The sequence below is a fragment of the Carcharodon carcharias genome, chromosome 15 (genome assembly GCF_017639515.1).
Source record: "Carcharodon carcharias isolate sCarCar2 chromosome 15, sCarCar2.pri, whole genome shotgun sequence".
Lineage (NCBI taxonomy): Eukaryota > Metazoa > Chordata > Chondrichthyes > Lamniformes > Lamnidae > Carcharodon > Carcharodon carcharias.
Window position 1 is genome coordinate 13,217,013 of NC_054481.1, and position 19,899 is coordinate 13,236,911.

At 40.7% G+C, this 19,899-nt stretch overlaps 1 protein-coding gene across 11 annotated transcripts in view; it reads right to left on the minus strand.

Annotated features, from left to right (window-relative positions):
* The window catches only part of clec16a (C-type lectin domain containing 16A), a 290,561-nt gene that overhangs the window by 234,435 nt on the left and 36,227 nt on the right, over nucleotides 1-19,899 (minus strand). For 9 of the 11 annotated variants that reach the window (XM_041207278.1, XM_041207280.1, XM_041207276.1 and 6 more), the window contains 2 exons: nucleotides 11,224-11,337; nucleotides 9,671-9,712 (listed from right to left, as the gene is read on the minus strand). In XM_041207278.1, coding sequence (XP_041063212.1) covers nucleotides 9,671-9,712; nucleotides 11,224-11,337 — 156 coding nt within the window. The remainder of the gene's footprint in view (nucleotides 1-9,670; nucleotides 9,713-11,223; nucleotides 11,338-19,899) is intronic. The other 2 variants (XM_041207279.1, XM_041207277.1) reach the window with 1 other exon arrangement.

Here is a 19,899-nt window from a genome sequence, read left to right on the forward strand (position 1 = left end):
GGTGGGTGTCATACTGGCAGAAGCCACCACCTCACCTGAGGCTCTGCCATTCAATAGAGTTGCTGGCCTCTGTTTGGGGAAAGGTTCACTACTGGCCTGTCAAGTGCCCGAGTGGCACAAGATGCAGCAGGCCTTCCCAAAAATAAGTGACACAGGGCTCTCACCTGCTCTCCAGCCAGTGGCCAAGACCCCCATCTCCTCCACAAGATTCCACCCATAATATTTTTGAATTTCCAAAAGGTTTTCGAAAAGATGCCATAAAAGGTTACTGAACAAGAGCTCACGATGTTGGGGGTCATATATGAACATGGATAGAGTATTGTAACTAACAGAAAACAGAGGAGTCACAATAACTAAATAAGTGTTACAGTTTGCTCAAGTGAGGTAGTGGCTTCTGCCAGTATGTTATGTTCAGGTTGGCAAACTAGTGGGGTGCCACAGAGATCAGTGCAGGGGCCTCAACTATTTATGATCTATATTAATGACTTGCATGAAGGGACAGGCTGCATTGTAACCAAATTTGTTAGCGATACAAAGATAGGTTAGAAAGCAAGTTGTGAGGAAGACAGAGTCTGCAAAGAGATATAGTGTGTGAGCAAAAGTTTGACAGATAAAATATAATGTGGAAAATGCAAAATTATCCATTTTGGTGGGATAAATAGAAAAGTAAAATATTATCTAAATGAAGAGAAGCTACAAAATACTGGTACAAAGGGATCGGGGTGGCCTTGTATAATGAATCAAAAAGTTAGCATGCAAGTGTAACAGGTACACGTTGGCCTTTATTGCAAGGGGGATGGAAGTAGATAAGTGGGGAAGTTTGCAACAACCTTACAGGAAATTACAAGTGCTTACAGTTTTGGTCCCCTTATTTAAAGAAGGGATATACTTGCATTGGAGACAGTTCAGAGAAAGTTCACTAGGCTGATTCCTGGAATGAAGGGATTGTCTTTGAGAAAAAGGTTGAGCAAATTGGGCCCATATTCATTGCAATTGAGAACAATGAGAGGTGATCTTATTGAAACATACAAGATTCTGAAGGAATACGAAAGGGAAGATGCTGAGAGAATGTTTCCCCTTGTGTGGAATCTATAACGAAGAAGCACAGATTCAGAATAAGAGGTCACCCAATAAGACAGAAATAGAGAAGGATTTTTCCGGAGGGTTGTGAATCTCTGGAATTCTCTTCAAGAGAGCAATGGAGGTTGAGTCATTGAACATATTCAAGGGCAAGACAGATTCTTAAACTGTAGGGCAGGGCAAGGGCTATAGGGAACAGGCTGGAAAGTGGGGTCAAGGCCAATATCAGATCAGCCATGTTCTTAATGAGGAGGCAGAGCAGGCTCAAGGGGCAGCGTGGCCTACTCCTGCTCCTATGTCTTATGTTCTTAAATAGTTCATTGTTACTTGGAACTCCTGACATGGAAAATCACAGTGCATGTCCATGCCCTCGCGTTGCATTGTACCATGCAGTTAGACTGTCTGAATCTCTTGAAAGAAACACTAGAACCCTGATGCTCAATCACATCAGGGGTTGGTAGAAAATAAAAGAAGGGGATTTCATCTTGAAAAGGGTAGCGTGAGTGCAATGCTTGGTTGATAGACTTGCAGACAAGATTTTTCTATTTCCACTTGCAGCTGGTGTACAGACTTCAGGTATCTTGAACAACATCTCCATCAGGTTTGTATAAGCTTATCTTAATTAAAATAGAATGGTACATCTATGAACTTTGGTGCAAATACAACTCCACATTAGGTTCTCCATTGAAGCAATTTTCGACTCAATATTGAGTAATTACAGGCCAAACCTGTCATTCTATTCTCCAGTAACATTCAAAAATAAAGTTAAATATTGTTACAATTTAAAATATTGTTCAACTATACTTCAATTAAGATTCATAGAATTCAATCTCAGCAGCCTGGCATCCACTGGTGCTTTATTTTTAAAAAAGCATGCACCCAAAACAAAGCAGATTAAGGAAAAACAAAGTGCTGGAAAAACTCAGCAGGTCTGATAGCAAGAAAAACAGAGTTGATGTTTCATGGAGAGAACAAAGTTTTTCCTGAGTTTGGCTGAGTTTTTCCAGCATGTTCTGTTTTTTTTTCAGATTCCCAGCATCCGCAGCATTTTGCTTTTATCAAAGCAGATTAAAACTGCTCCCACAAACCTTTTCAGATTACATGAAATGAACAATCTGTATTTGTGCATAGGAATGAGTTCAAAATTATTTTGGTTTTAAAGAGAATTGTGTTAATAAAATGGCCAAATGGAAGCAAATGTCAAGGGTGACCACGGATTTTTTAAATGAAAAGGATGTGACAATGTGTCCACAGATGGTCTAGACTAAAACAGGACATTAAAATAAAAGGTGACTATAAACAAAATACATCTTCACAAGTGTGAATACTTTAAAATAAATACAAAGTTACCAGTAAATTTAATGCTAATTTTTGAAATTTTGATACTGTTTTTCTTGTGTTCAGCAAAAGGAAACAGTTTAAAGTTTTGTTTCACTGGAAGCAAAAGCTAGTGGAATTATTCTTAGGCAATTCATGTTAGCTTGAAAAATGGGCCATAGCTGGGTTAATGCATAGATAGATAACCATACTACAAAGCTTTGTTAGGCTTTTCATTTAACCTTGCTTATTGAGGGTGCTTGCTGGAACGTAAAAGTTAATTGGTAAGTACGGACAGAATGGTCGTTACTTTAGTGAATGACTACAGTTCAATAGTGTAATAAGAAAGCATTAGCCCGATGAGAAATAAAGAATGATGGGGCTGAATAGCCATTATAAACAGCTCATTACAGATCTTGCAGTTAGCTTTTGTAAAAAAAATTGATAATTGGATATGAATAATGAAACTTCTGAAAGTTAGCTTCAAGACTGGAGATGGAACGTTTTTTGGGTGGATGAAACTGATCAGGGAGCATGAGCTGAGATAAGGAATGATAATGTAAAGTCCTGCTTGATCAAGGGCAGGTGTAAATGCAAACGTTCTAGAAGCTCATGGCATGAGGCTAACATAAGGGCAGGCTTTTACCCCAGGGTTTAGACAAAGAACTCAATATACTATTGGACATTTTGTGATATAGGAAATCTTTATAAGGCAATAAAGGTCCCATCAATATAACATCCATGTTCACCCCTGTGAAAGGATGTAAAGAGATTTTTTGGAGGCCTCAGGTGTAGTTTAGCAGTAGAGAAGAGCGCTCAAGGGTGACTGCAGTCTAAAACACTTGGATAGTTTGAAAAGATGATGTGAGGCGCCAAGAGAAGAGAAAAGGGAAAAGGTTGCCCAACCTGGATTGGTAATCCCTACTTGTTAGTCATATGTTTTTACTGTATAACTGGCATGTTATATCCATCTTATACTTCAATTAAACTCAATTTATTCACCATATTAGTTGCAGTTGACACGGTTTAAATTCAGGCTCAATAATCTAGACAGTGATTCAAATGTGGAACTTGCTACCACATGGTGTAGTTGAGGTGAGGTGAATAACAGGAGGTAAGGTGGTAAGAGGTGCCTTTAAAAGAAACTAGATAAGTACATGAGAAAGAAAGGAACAGACTGATATACCTTATGCGGGTAGGTGGGGTGGGGGAGGAGAGTCATGTGGAGCATAATCATTGGTTTTGACCAGTTGGGCTGAATGGCCTACTTCTGTGCTTCTACGCAAATCTATAAGTCACAGCTACATAATTTAATGGTGTTATGTAACAGGACGTATTTGTATCCACATTCCTCCAGTTCTGAGCTGGAGGGGCATTGCTCTTTCCAGCAGAAAAACTGTCAAGAAGTAATGAGCCTCCATCTCTTGTACATTCAGGATCTCCAGAATTGCCAAGAGTGTACTCCATTGTTTGTTTAAGTTAAAAGCCAAACAAGTCGCAATTGAGGTTTGTGGAAGACTTCAACCTTAAATGTATAGCAACTTTCTCTTTTTCACCTTCTCCCTACATCCCCCTCCCACTACCATCCATTAATCAAAGCAGCAGCCAGAAGGAAACTAGCCTCTATAATTGGTGCTTTGAACTTGACTAAAAGTACAGATGAATGGTTGGGGCAAGGGTGAGAAAACAGATGTTTTTCCTTCTGACTTATGTCACTTAGCAAAATCAGGAGCCTGCCATTTTTAATAACAACTTGCATTAACAAGGGTCATTTTTTTTTGTGTGGCACTATTGCTGAAATGTCAGTAACCCAAAAATGCAAACACTGGACACGGAGACAGAACTGAGCTTGCATATCTCCTTGTACAGTATTATGCATCAACTGAAGCTAAAGTGAAATAACTAGTTACCTCTCAAGTCACATTATCACTAGTTTAATGACAATCCAATCTAAATTGAGTCATTATTTTCTAATCCAATTAGCACTCCTATCATTGTTCATCTTTCACATTATTTGCCAAGTTTAGTGTGCAACTTGAAGGCAGAACTTGAGGGGAAAAGGGGCAATGAATAATAGAGGAAAAGAATCAGAAATATTTGCATTACAAAGAAGCCAAGTGCCTTGACAATAATTTCTGTTCAGTATGCAAATCATGGATTACAACTCAATTAAAAACTGTCAGTATGCAAATCATGGATTACAACTCAATTAAAAAAAGGTGTTGAACAAAGAGTAAGTACTACATGTCAAACACTCTTTCAATGCCAGGACGTAATCTAATTGCTATTATGTCAGCTATTTATCAAAGGACTAGCATAACTACACAAGATCCTTCACACATAATTCTTCATAACATTAAGTTCTGTTAATAGCCATCAGAAATTGATGACTACTAAATTGGCTCACTGTTCAGCAAGCTAGCATTTGAAGATGCACAAATGTATGATTAAAATCATTTCGCAAGTAACAAGGAACATTTTGAAGCAAACGGAGTTTTTCCTAACTATTTTTTATAAATAGCAAAAACTAATAGTTAAAATGTAGAAAGAAGCGTAAAAAAAAACAATTAAACCAGGCACTGCAAGGTATCCAAATACTTAGTAGGCATTATTAACTATTTGTTGTCTTAATCACAAATACAACATCAGGCCTTTCTATGTATCATGTTCAGTTAGTATCTCCACTGAAAATAGCATTATCTACTCAAAACAAAAAAATATATATAGACTGGAGCGGGAAAAAGTTTAAAGTTAATCATAATGCTCTATAAATTTTCATGAAATATTTGAGGATAGCTTTCAAAGATGCAAGTGATGCAAGTATTCTTCCTATTTTCTCTCCAACCTATTTCACTGACCAGTCACGAGGATTCAGAAACAGCATCATAAGGGACAGGCAGACATGGTAACACACAAAACTTGGCTGCTGTTGGAGCACAAACTTCGGACAGTCACTATGCTTTTTCACTATCCAACCAACAAAATAAGCTTGAATGTCACACAACACACAACTGAAGGGTCTCCTAAGAATAAATTGTGAATAATGAGCATGCTTCTCACTGCATGGGTCCTTGCATGGGGATATGAATAAGCATCCATTAGCACAATGAAGAGCGCAGGGGAGCATGCCAAGAACAGCACCGGGCATACCTAAAAATGAGGTGTCAACCTGGTGAAGCTATAACATACGACTACTTGTGTGCCAAACAGCAAAAGAGCAAGTAATAGATAAAGCTAAGCGATCCCACTACCAACGAACCAGATCCAAGCTCTGCAGTCTGCCACATCCAGTCATGAATGGTGGTGGACAATTAAACAACTCACTGGAGGAGGAGGCTCCACAAATATCCCCATCTTCAAAGATTGGGGGAGCCCAGCACACCAGTGCAAAAGATAAGGCTGAAGCATTTGCTACAGTCTTGAGCCAGAAATGACAAGTGGATGATCCATCACAGTCTCCTCTGGCGGTCCCCAGAATCACAGATGCCAGTCTTCAGTCAATTCAATTCACTCCACGTGATATCAAGAAACAGCTGAAGGCACTACATAGTGCAAAGGCTATAGGCTCTGACAATATTCCAGCAATAATAAAGATGACTTGTGCTCCAGAACTTGCCACACCCCTAGCCAAGCTGTTCCAGTACAGCTACAACACTGGCATCTACCCGGCTATTTGGAAAATTGACCAGGTATGTCCTGTACACAAAAAGCAGGACAAATCCAACGTGGCAAATTACTGCTCCATCAGTCTACTGTCAATCATCATTAAAGTAATGGAAGGGGTCATTAACAGTGCTATCAAGCAGCACTTGTTTCGAAATAGCCTGCTCACTGACGCCCAGTTTGGGTTTCACCAGGGCCAGTCAGCTCCTGACCTAATTACAGCCTTGGTTCAAACATGGACAAAAGAGCTGAACTCCCAAGGCAAGGTGAGAGTGACTGCCCTTGACATCAAGGCTGTATTTGACCTAGGGTAGCATCAAGGAGCCCTAGAAAAACTGGAGTCAATGGGAATCAGGGGAAAACTCTCCACTGGTTAGAATCATGCCTAGAACAAAGGAAGATGGAAGTGGTTGTTGAAGGTCAGTCATCTCAGTTCCAGGATAACACTGCAGGAGTTCCTCAGAATAGTGTCCTAGGCCAACCATCTTCAGCTGCTTCATGAATGATCTTCCTTCCATCATAAAATCAGAGGGATGTTCGCATGATGTTGAGCTCCATTCGTGACTCCTCAGCTACTGAAGCAGTCCATGTACAAATGCAGCAAGACCTGTACAATATCCAGTGGCAAGTAACATTCGCAGCACACAAGTGCCAGGCAATGACCATCCCTTACAAGAGAGAATCCAACCATCATCCCTTGACATTCACAGGCACTACCATCACTGAATCCCCCATTATAAACATCCTGAGGGTTACCATTGACCAGAAATTTAACTGGACTAGCCATATCAATGCTGTGGCTACAAGAGCAGGTCAATGGCTACGAATCCTGCAGCGAGTAACTCATCTCCTGACTTCCCAAAGACTGCCCACCCATAAACAAAGCACAAGTCAGGGGTGTGATGGAATCCTCCCCACTTGCCTGGATAATGCAACTCCCACAACACTCAAGGAGCTTGGCACCATCCAGGACAAAGCAGCCCGCTTGATTGACACCACATCCACAAACATTCACTCCCTCCACCAACGCACAGTAGTCGTGTTTACCATCTACAAGATGCACTGCAGGAATTCACCAAGGCTCCTTGCACAGCACCTTCCAAACCCAAAACCACTACCATCTAGAAGGACAAGGGGAGCAGAAAGGTGGGAAATCCACATCCTGGAAGTTCCCCCCTCCAAGTTACTCACCATCCTGACATGGAAATATATGGCTGTTCCTTCACTGTCACTGAGTCAAAATCCTGGAACTCCCTCCCTAACAGCACTGTGGGTGTACCTACACCACATGGACTGCAGCGGTTCAAGGCGGCAGCTCATCACCACCTTCTCAAGGGCAATTACGGATGGGCAATAAATGCTGGCCCAGCCAGCAAAGCCCACATCCAATGAATGAATAAAAAAAAATGCATTGCTCTTATACAGAAAACGTTTTTCTTTACTACTGTTGAAAAGTAATGGTAGAAGGATGGTCAAAGTTTGGAACTCTTCCATAAATGGCAACTGGTGCTAGGTTAATTGTTAATTTTGAATCTGAGAATAAAAGGTTTTTGTTAAGCAAAGGTATTAAGGAATCTGGGACAAGTGCAGTTAAATGGAGTTCGGTCACAGATCAGCCATTATCTCATTGAGCCTGTTCCAGCATTCAAGGAGCTACAGGGCCTGCTCCTAGTGTATTATACATGAAATCCTTGTATAAAAAATATTCTATGGCTAGACATTTCTAGAGCAATAAAGGATGAAAGTTGTAGTCCACTGTACTTCAAATGCAATCAAGATTTTTTAAAAATGGTGTGTTATCTATATTTTTTAATTCATCTGTTAGTTTCAGAAAACAAAATATTGCTTGTTACCTTAAAATGTTCAGAAGGGCAGAAATGAGCTATAACAAAAGTATCTTTTATCCCTTTAACACAAAGAACATTGTACTCTGGGCTTTTACTGCCCCCTATAGTTTATGGTTATAATGCACCAATACAGTACAAATAAACAGTCACTGTATGAAATTAAATATGTACTTCTAGCATCCATGGATTTAAAGGAAAACTGTACAGGTTTCACACTCAAAGCTCCATAAATCAACATTGCATTATTCCATTTAGACTGAAATACCCCAATAAAAATAATTCTTATTCTAAGAACACTGTCAAGATAGAATTAAAAGAGCTGCTAAGTGAGTGTGGTTGAGAGTCATCAAGATTTAATTCAATGATTTAATCCTCATCTTTCCTTTTTTTGCCCATAGTTCACATCTCCTTCCATCCCACACCTCCCTCTGTCTCCACCCATGGTAAAAATACTCTCCCAAGATGCTCACAGTTGCACTTTTAAACTCCCTACTTTCCATTCTTTGGCTACAATGCTTTTTCACTGTCACTGTCAATCTGTTCAATCAACCGCTCACCTCTGCCTTTGATGCCTTTCTTCCCTCAGTAAAATTTTTACTCTCTCCCCCGCATTCCCTCTTATGGCCCCTATACTTGCTTGCTCAAGGGGCAGAAACTTGAACTTTTATGGTGCACAACTGGTTTAGCGATTCATCGCTAAAGGACCACAACAAGCACTATACGATCCTGTTCTCTTCTGGCACAACTGTGCACTCAAACTTTCTAAGAATGCAAAAATAACCCCTGGATTCATTTCTCCTTAAACACCAAATGTTTGTCCTCATTGCTCTCAGCAACAAGTATGAGGAGCTGAAAAAAAAAAATCCCCCTTTGACCATCCTTTACAAACTATCATTCCATTTTTATGCTCCCTTTCCTTTAGCTTCAAGTCCTTTAACATGTTCTTGCCTCCCAAATCCATTTCCATCCTTCTTTCAACTCCATGTTTGAAAATCTCCAATCAGGCTTCTGCCCCTACCACAACATTAAATGACCCGAGTCAAAGTCAGAAATGACATCCTCTGTTAATGTGGCTAAGGTACATTGCCCCCTCTCATTCTTCCTGATCATTCTTTGGGCACCAATTCCCTTTGCTGCCTTTCTTGAGCCAGTCGTTATGAATCACCCCTGATAACAAGTGTTGGCAGGGTTTTCAACAGTTCAGGGCATCATAAAATGAGCATAATAACTCTTCCTTGACCAAAGCCTATTTCCAGCAGCAAATCAGGAAAAAGAATCCTAATCAATTGTAGTGCCTCTATCATCATCTCAGAGATCAGCAAATCCAGCCAAAGCAAGGATTAATTCTGGTTCAGTTACTCAAAATACCTGATGGATATCTTCCAAATAATACTGAAAAAACATTTGAATTACATTTACAGGACTTTACAAAAAAATTGTTAACTTCCTTCCAGCAAAATTTTTAAATCTGTTTTTTTTTTCAAATATAAAAGACAGATAGGCAGTACTCCCATTCTGCAATTATACATCATTAGGGTTCAGCTGATGAAATATAAGCATTGCTCTACTAACTGGGCAAGCAAAAAAAACTTTCATTTTTTTAAAAAAGTAACACTTGAAGCTGACACTGACTACGTGACCCAATAACCACAGGTATACAATCAGAATCAGTTTGGTTTTAAAAAATACTTCAATTTATTAGCCAAAAGCTGCTAGACACTAACCACAGAAAAAAAAAGTCCAAAAAAATTAATAATACAAACCTTTGGCATAGATGGAGAGCTAGTCAGTGGAGTAGGAAAAATCTACAACAGGCCACAAAGGATCAGAAGCAGCAAGGAAGCAGAAGAATATTAACAGATTAGAGATAATACAAGAAAGATAGACATTACTTACAAATGAACAAACTGCTTTATCAGGTCACTAAAACTGAACAGGTACATAATAGAGGATGGGTAAGTGAATGTTTCTCACACTAATCCAAATTGAGTGTCACAATAAAGTCTATTCAGGGCTTCTATTGCTGCTCTCATAACTAATCATTAACCTAAAATCCAAGAAGTTAGCTTCCAAAGAATTAAAAAGGCCAGCACCTCTTGAAGATACTGATTATCCGGTTTCACACAAATCTTTCTGCTTTTATGGCACTACATTGCATTTGAAAAGACCTATTCAAATAAAATGTCACCTTCAGTAAATTAAATTGCTTTCCCTCAATTGCAAATCACTCAAAAACTAGGTTAAAAGGAGTAGGTTAATGCATCTCCATTTGGGATTTTTGAAACTCAATATTTGCGAATTGTTATTGATATCCAAATTCTGTTAAGTATGCTTGACTTTTTTGCACCATGTCGTCAATGCCAATCCAAAAACAATCCTTTTTCTAAATTTACAGTAATTAAAACTTAAGAATATTGTGTACTTAGCTAGAGATTTAACTACAATAAATATATAAACTGCACAGCAGAACATTTCACAATTCACAAGACTGCATATTGTGCTGTTTCCTCCACTTTACACAAATTAACAGGACAAACACATTCCAGATTCTGCATAGTGGAGAATTAACAGCAGAAACTGCAGGAAAACCAACACTGCAATCCACTTGTTGCACTCAGAGATAGCTTACCCCATTTTCAAGGGTAGCAGACAAGATGTCTTGTACTGCAGTTCAATATTTATAAAGATAATTGCAATATTGTTACACATGCAGTACTCTTACCAAAGGTAATTATATATGTATTTAAAAGGTACTATTTCCTAAGAATAGGGTACATTTGAATAATCAAAGTAGATAGAATTTGTATGATAATTAATAGCAGAAAAGATATGCATTTGGCAACTGGAATATGAAAACATCTGTGGGTTTTTATTGGACTCAAAGAAAAATCACATCAAGAGAAGTCTCTTCTGTTGGCTGAAGTTTTATTTGCTAACATCTTGGAATGCATGTCTGGAGCAGTTCAGGTGCTGCCAAGGTTTTTGATCTAGTTCTCAGAATTTGTTGCTTTTTCTAAGTATTGCTCAATGCATGCTCCTGTACAATGTTTTCCTTTGTGCAATTATCTTTAGTTATCACTAACATTGCTTATCAGCTTTTTAAACATCTAATTACCAATAAATATATAACAAAATAAGGATTACCATTTGAAAGTCCAAAACAAAAGTCATAGAAGTCAAGCATTTGGAAAAGAAAAACTGGAAAAGCTTAAACATTACAAAGGACAAAAAAATCTCCAAGCTGGGAATTTGACATTTATCCAGCTACCCTACAAGTAATATCCATTGCAACCGAACTGAAAAGAGACGTACTTACTGAGTGCTTCAAAGCATCCTGCTCTGAATGAAGACTAAACACTGAAAGATCCCCATTCAAGATCACATCAGCCAAAGAGTTCACCAATGGCCTATAGTGTATAATTAAAAACACCTGAGAGGGAAAAAATTAAAATTAATGCTATTTCAATGTTTTAAAATAATGCAATTGAAAACCCTGAGAGAATTATTAACCAGAGGACAAGGAAGTGTTAATGAGGGTTGATACTTGGGGCTGCCATTTAGCTCTTCTTTTGAGAAGTAATATTACACACATATTACATACACAAACACTTTTTAAAGTGCAATAAAAATCAACAGCAGACACTCTATTGTCATGAAGGTAAAGCTGTGCATAATGGGATTTTTAATTTCTTAACTGTACAAAAAATATGGTTATTTAATAAGCTAAAGTACATTGTTTCTGTTGAGCATTACTTTTCAAAAACCAAAGGTATTGCTGGTAAAAATCCATCAAATTGCAATTAAAGTCCCACTCATTAACCAATATGATCATATATTGTTGCCACATCAGCCAAAAAATTGAAATTCAGGCGTAAAACTATTATTTGACACAGATCTATAAACAAAGTATTTGATTCATTTTTGTTTATTTCAAGTTTAATACATCATGTTTTCAACAAATCAAGAAATATTTAATTAATCACAAGATTGTATTTTGTTAACACAGTTTAAACTACAGATCCTATTGGTGTTATGATCCTTGTAGAGACTGATAACTTCTAAGAAAGAAATTCAAACTTCTAGTGAAAGGCTGGATGGATCAGAACAAGGTTTCAAGTTTTAAGGCTTTTACTGCAACAAAAAAACCCTTAAAGCAACATTAATTAAATACTATTTCAATAGGCAACTTATACTCTGAACTACAGAAAAGATCCTCCATTTGACTTTTACAACAACCAAAAATCCCCCACCATAATTATACTTTACTCTGCACCTTAAGCGGACACTCATTCTCCAGCTATTCTCACCCCCTTTTCCCTTTTCAAGCCAAATAACTTCCATTCTCTGAACTGACTTTAAAGGCAAGAGACAAATTGGAGATCCCTCCCTCTAGCCAAAGTTAACAAATCTTCCAGCTTTGTTTAAACCCTCATGAACACAGTCTCTTCAATTCAAGAGCAAGCTCCCACCCACATCCTACATGGTGAACAATAGAGACTTGCTGCCTCTCTTCCTCTCGGATTCTTGCAAACTGACTGTCTGTGAGGTTCACTGATATTTTAGGAAAACTTGCAACCCAACCCTACAACGGCTTCCTATGGACTTTTCCCTTCCCAAAGCCCAACTCCATGAAATTTGAAACACGTGGGCCTTGTATCCAGGTAGGAATGCTAATTACCTATCTCTAGACCCAACTTCATTCTATCTTGGTATTAAATGGACAGTTTATAGCAGGGATCTCCAACCCTGGTCCTGGAGAGCCCCAATCCAGTTAGTCTTATAGGTCACCTGCTTCTCAAGACTGGGAACACCTATCAGTTATTGATCAATGAAGTAATCTGTTCAATTAAGAAAGCTCTTGTCCTTGACAGCTAAACTTACAGGTGTTCCCAATCAGATTTTGGTCCCAAATGATCTTTAAATTACTTAATTTAACAAATCATCTGCTTAATTGATCACAATGAAATTGATCCAAGTCTTAAATTGGTAATTTAATGATGACCTATAAAACCTGCTGGACTGGGGCTCTCCGGGAGCAGGGTTGGAGATCCCTGGTTTATAGCATAACTGTTTATAAAATCTGACATTCCTAACTCCTCTCTGGGACTTGGAGATCAACAGTCTAATGTTAGCACAGCTGCTTGGGTCATTGTTCAGAGGAAAGCAACCTGGTAAAACTGCCTTTAACTTTTAGCAACCAAGCCACCCAGGCTTTGTGTCAGCAGAATTCAGAACAGGTCACACAACCCCTTCATTCATCCATTTTACCCTAAGTTAAAGAGACAATCCCAAAACACAACAATCTTATAATCCTGATATTTGTAACAATAGACCAATAAAGGTTCAAATTCTTTGGATTGAAAGGAGTGCAAAATTAAACAAACTTTTCAAGCCTGTTTTATCCCCAAGCTGCTGTAACTTCAAACAGAGAAAGAGAAACAATTTTAGGCTTGGAGAACATGTTACTATTTGGGACAGGATTAAAATTCATGCCGGATAGATATATATGTACTTTCTACAGTGTGGTATACATAACCTTTCCTGTTAATTAACTGCATCATATTTGTCAACAAACTACAAAGCTTGCATTGATAAGAGCATTTTAGATGCAGAAAAACATCACATGGCACTGCACAGTAGCTTAAATCAGACAAAAGTAAAAACAGAGCCAAGGAGATATTAGCAGAGGCGACCGAAAGCTTGGTTTAATTCGTGGGTTTTAAAGAGGGTGGTGGAATGCTGTAAGATTTTTGGATCCAGGGCCACAAATACCCAAGATAGGCAGTTGGCTATTTGTAATCAATTTTAAGATAGTTTTAGGTTTATTAAAAAGCGACAGTTTAGGCATGATGTATTAACCAATTAGGCAGAAAAAGTATACAAGCGATAGTTGAGAGCGATTTACCGATCCCAGAAGACGAACAGACAACTAGCACAGAGTGCGTGTTGATCTCAGTAGCTTGTGATAACAGCATTCTGCTCCCTCGTCAAAGTGTTAGGGAACTCTTCCCTCTGTCTTCCTCCTCCTCTTCTTCCTCTCCCATTTGAAAGCAGCGGCTGCCTGACAAGCACTGCCACCACCGCAGAACCCAGCCCCTGTCCCTGAGCACTTGTTAACATACCCTTTTTCTGGGGGCTGGTAGCTTACCTAGTGTCAATCATCTATTCAAACCCTTCTGACCAATGGATACAGGACAGCTACCCAAAATGTTAGGGTGGTTACCACCTCCACTGTTCATCAACCCTGCTCAAGGTGAGCCTTTTAGTTTAGATATTGCTGAGATTTTCCTGGCCTTTTCTAAACACTTGCATAGATAAGGGGTTACACAAGACACCAACTTGGGAATGTCAACATGACAGCTTGAACCAAGTGACCCCGCTGTTTCCAGGCGCTGTTGGGAGTGTTTAGAAATTGCCTTTCTAGAGAAAGAATCAATGTTGTTTAGCTAATCTCAAACGTTCTTTTACTATGCAGAAAATGCCAGTTTATTAAAAGGTCCCAATTTCTTAGAGCCAGAAGAAATAACAAAGCAAAAGGCCTAGATAGCTGAAGATACAGCTGCCAATGGTGAGGCAGGGTAGATGAAATGCAAAACAGCCCAAAATCAGAGCAGTGAAGAATTCTGGTGAGTGCAGCACTTGGGCTTGCTGAAGATTATAGGGGCGTACAGAGATGGGAATTGCAAGATCCTGCAGGCTTTTAAACATGAGACAGAAGATGCCATATAAAAGTGGTTAAGTCCTGCTGCAACTATACAGGGCATTAGCGAGACCCCACTTAAGAGTGCTGCATTCAGTATTCCACCAGCAGCAGGCAGGGAACTCACCATCCGGGAAGACCACCCAGCTGCCTGCGGCTTACACGGGGTGGGGCGTCTGTCCCTCGGCCCTGTGTGAAAAGGAGAGGGTGGATCCTGTGGGATGGTTCCCCGAGCAGACTGTCAAAGTCATTTGGCAGAATGCCTCATCGCCAGAACTTTCCAAAAATCACCAGGATGTAGTTCGGCTGGTTGTGAGAAAGGCCCTTCCCGTCAGATCCTTCCTACACACCAGGAGTCTCACTCCCTCTGCACGTTGCCCTTGAGGTGGCTGTGGTGGGGACGAGACCGTTGTTCACCTCCTTGTGGATTGTGCCTTTGCAAAGAAGGTCTGGAGAGAGATGCAATGGTTTCTGTCGAGGTTCATCCCGAGCAGTTCTGTGACACAGGACTCTGTGCTCTATGGTTTGTTCCCAGGGACACACACCAAGACAAACATCAACTGCAGCTGGAGGATCATCAACTCGGTGAAAGGCGCTCTTTGGTCTGCCCGAAACTTGTTGGTCTTCCAGCACAAAGAGTTGTCCCCAACCGAGGGTTGCAGACTGGCACATTCCACAGTCCAGGACTACGTGCTGAGGGACGCATTAAATCTTGGGGCAGCTGCCACAAAGGTGCAATGGGGAAAGGTCGCTGTCTAAGACCTTTCTGCCACAGTGCACCGAGGGACTGGGAATTGTTGAGAGCCCCTCGGGCTGTACAGCTCAAAATGAATGTATGCAGTGAATACTAAGTGTATTATAAAAGTTTCAAAGAAACCTCAGAGTGCAAGATGATGTATGTTGATAACTCCAATCCCATTGTCTGATTGTCTGCATTGACCATATTGAAATGATTGTAATTTTCATTGATTATATTGATATACTTTGTGATACGTGTAAAAGTTGAATCTGATTGTACTTATGTGATGGTGATTTTGAATTGATTTGGAATGTTCTTCCAGATATTTTATGAATAAAGTATATTTTTCAAAAAAAGGGGTGGAGGGGTCGCTCGTATTCAGTAACGCTGTGCCCGTATGGGGACCTGGAATCAGGAAGGGGGACCCGTGGAAGACACCTCCCTGTTCTTCACCCCTCCCCCCAACGGCACCCCCTCTCTGGTACCCCATCCTGCCCCACTCACCTCTTCCCAGGAATGCAGCCTCAATCAAACGGTAAATGCCTAATTGCAATACTGGCAACAGCCACCACTCCTGGTGGCGCTGCTAGCACTGGAAAGCTGCCAGCCACCGATTGGCAGGCAGCTCCCTGGGACAGGATTTCCACTCTGCTCAAGCTTAATGCAACAGGAGGCCCAACACTGTCCAGGTAAACACCAGATTGTCCTTGAAATAGTGTTAGGGCTCCCAAAAAAGTTCAACACGAGGTTTCCTCCGGTTTTGCAGTCAGTGGACGTAAACCCAGCTTTGAATATTAAATCCTGCCCATTGAGTGACTGGGAAATAGGAAGGCAAGAAGGATAGGTGGGAGAAAGAATTATGGGTAGAGAGGGTTTAAAAGAGCTACAGTTTAGAGTGTGGAGGATGGGAAGCCACCAAGAAAACGTTAGAAAAGTCAGGGTGACAAAGGTGATTGCTCCTGTCTGTCCCAGTGTTTAAATGGAGGAAATTGTGGCTCATCCAAGATTGAATATCAGAATAGTTAAGAAATTCAACTGAGAGCCACCTGTTTTTCCACTGTAGGTCTAACATTAGCCCTCTGAACTGCATGGTACAATCTGCTCTGCGAATTACACCGAATTACACAGGTTCGGGTGACAGGGAGTCCAGCTGAAACAGGAGCAAGGCTCCTCACATGTGTCAATTAGGGTCCAATGCTTTTTGTAGCTTGAAAACAAAATTTAGGTACAACTGGGTATAGTTCAAAGGCTGCACATGCTCTGCCCACTTGCACAGGGCATTGAGCAACCTAAACAGCGATCCTCAAAGAGGCTGCTCTAAAAACAAGCCCAACAAAATTTAAGTTTTTCTTTTTGTGAGCCCAGGAAAAGCAGGATTGTAGCTCCAATGTTCACAAAAACAATTATAGTTCACTGCCTGTGCTTTTGAGGCCATCCCCAAACCCCAGTATTACCAACCCTGCAGATCCAACAGAACCTCACTGGCCATGTCAGTTGAGCAGTCAGCGCATTTTATGGGCTTTTCAACCAATGATTAGCAGTAGTACACCATTTTTCACCCATAAGTTGCTGGTGACACTTGAATGAATGAAGTCCAGAGCATGTCTGCTTCAGGCTAGCACAGACCAGCTTTACTGACACTGTGCTTTTTGGTGAAACTACGAGCCACCATCTTTACGATGGCAGGCTCCATTCTTAGTCTTTCATCGTACATAAAAATCCTTGGCCTCATTAAAGTCCCCAATTTCAATGGAGCACCCACAGACGTCACATTGGGTTGGGCGACAGGGAGTCCACCTGAAACAGGAGCAAGGCTCCTTACATGTGTCAATTACGGGCCAGTGCTTTTTGTAGGTTGAAAACAAAGTTCAGGCACAACCGGGTGATGCTTAAAAGCTGCACATGCTCTGCCCACTTGTACAGGGCACTCCTCATTATACCTCAATACAGCCTTGGTTCAAACATGGACAAAAGAGCTGAATTCCTGAGGTGAAGCGAGAGTGACTGCCCTCAACATCAAGGCAGCATTTGACCAAGTGTGGCATCAAGGAGCACCAGCAAAACTGGAGTCAATGGGAATCATGGGAAAAACTCTCCACTGGTTGGAGTCATACCTAGCACAAAGGAAGATGGTTGTGGTTGTTGGAGGTCAGTCATCTCAGCTCCAGGACATCACCGCTGGAGTTCCTCACTGTAGTATCCTCAGCCCAATCATCTTCAGCTGCTTCATCAATGACCTTCCTTCCATCATAAGGTCGGAAGTGGGGCTGTTCGCTGATGATTGCACAATGTTCAGCACCATTCGCGACTCCTCAGATACTGAAGCAGTCCATGTCCAAATGCAGCAGGACCTGGACATTATCCAGGCTTGGGCTGACAAGTGGCAAGGAACATTCACACCACACAAATGTCAGGCAATGACCATCTCAAAAAGAGAGAATCCAACCATCGCCCCTTGGTGTTCAATGGCATTACCATCACTGAATCCCCCACTATCAACATCCTGGAGGTTACCATTGACCAGAAACTGAATTGGGCTAGCCATATAAATGCTGTGGCATCAAGAGCAGGTCGGAGGCTAGGAATCAAGCAACGAGTAACCCATCTCCTGACTCCCAAAATGATGTCCACCATCCACAAGGCACAAGTCAGGAGTGTGATGGAATACTCTCCACTTGTCTGGATGAGTGCAGCTCCCACAACGCTCCAGAAACTTGACACCATCCAGTACAAAGCAGCCCACTTGATTGGCATCACATCCACAAACAATCACTCCCTCCACCACTGAAGCACAGTAGCAGGAGTGCGTACCATCCACAAGATGCACTGCAGAAATTCATCAAATCTCCTTCAACAGCACCTTCCAAACCCACGACCACTACCATCTAGAAGGACAAGGGCAGCAGATAGATGGGAACACCACCACTTGAAAGTTCCCCTCCAAGTCATTCACCATTCTGACTTGGAAATATATCGCCGTTCCTTCACTGTCACTGGGTCAAAATCCTGGAGCTCCCTTCCTAACAGCACTTGGACCGCAGCAGTTCAAGGCGGCAGCTCACCACCACCTTCTCAAGGACAAGTAGAGATGGACAATAAATGCTGGCCCAGGCAGTGAAGCCCACATCCCATGAATGAATGAATAAAAAAGTGACCTAAACAGTGATCTCTGCCCAAGCAGCTTGCAAGAAGCTGGGATCCCCCTCTCATGCCAAAAAATTTATTTTTTCCTCCTTAGTTTTGATCTCTCTACAAATATCCAGTCTATCCAAGGTTTGAATATTGCTCTGATGTCTGGAAAAGCTCCTTTAGAACCACACATACTTCCAGATGGGATGCAAGAAAATATTTGCCGTCTGATAGACGGCCTTGCTATCCAGCCTTTAATTTCCAACAATCTTTCTTGCAATGTTGTCTTTCTACCTTTTACTCATACTACTGTGGTCAGTGCTATGCTTAACTTTCCAAACTTGTACTTTCATCCTACGTACACTTCCAATTCCCTAAATCCCACTGTGTTCCAATGAATTGTCACTTCAAAATCTCAATCCCTCCAATTTATTCTTTTCCAAGAAGTCAAGAATCATGAAGCTTCTCACCTTCCTCATTCTTTCCTTCCTCCTTTATTTTCTTGGTTTTTAAAACATAAGGCTACTATCACCTAGTCACCACTTCCTGTTTCACCCAACATGGAATATTGTAACTTAGTTGTTTCTCGAAAGGAGTCCTGCCCACTAAGTGTGGATGTTGGTCTGTGCAGGCTTGAGGCCTGAGCCAAATTTGTTTTGGACTCCATTTGAATGCCACAGGAAAGCTGAAGGGCAAAGCAGGCATTCTGCCACAAATCACCGGTTGGGAAGGGCATAAAATAGGCAGACTGTTAAGCTCCACAAGTTTCACGTGGCTTTCCAACTACCAATTTCAAATTATTGTAAGTCACACACAGCGTGTATCCAAATTTCTAACATGCAGCAGACAGACTCCCATCCAGTGATGTGTTCATAATTATCACTCTAGTGTACCAGTTTCAACTTTGGTGTCCTAAACTTTAGCCATTGCCCTTCACCTTGCCTTCTCAATTAAATAAAGCCGGCTGCCCGAATATATTTTAAGGACAATAAAATGTCAGAACTGTAACTAAATTTGTACAGTAGAGTCCATTCCATCACTGGTAATCAAGTCACTAGTGGACAAGTAAAAGGAATTTAATATTAGATTGTAATAAAACAAATAGGCTAAAATGGTCTAGTCAGCTGTTCCCCATCGGTAGTTGTATTTGTTAAAGAAATGCTGCACTCAATTACATTGCCTGACCTCTACAATTGCATGCTAAAATCCCTCTGTGGCTAAACCACTAAGACTATCTTCAGATGTTAAGCCAGGCAACTGCACAAGAGGACAGTGATTAAGAAGTGGAGACTAAAAATAGGAACTGAGAATTTTTTTTCAGGATACAGCATTATATTATACAAGTTCCTGGACACCCTGATGTTTGAGAGAATTGCTTGTATTTCCAGTAATATAAAACCTCAGATTCTAATGCTTCTGTTTTA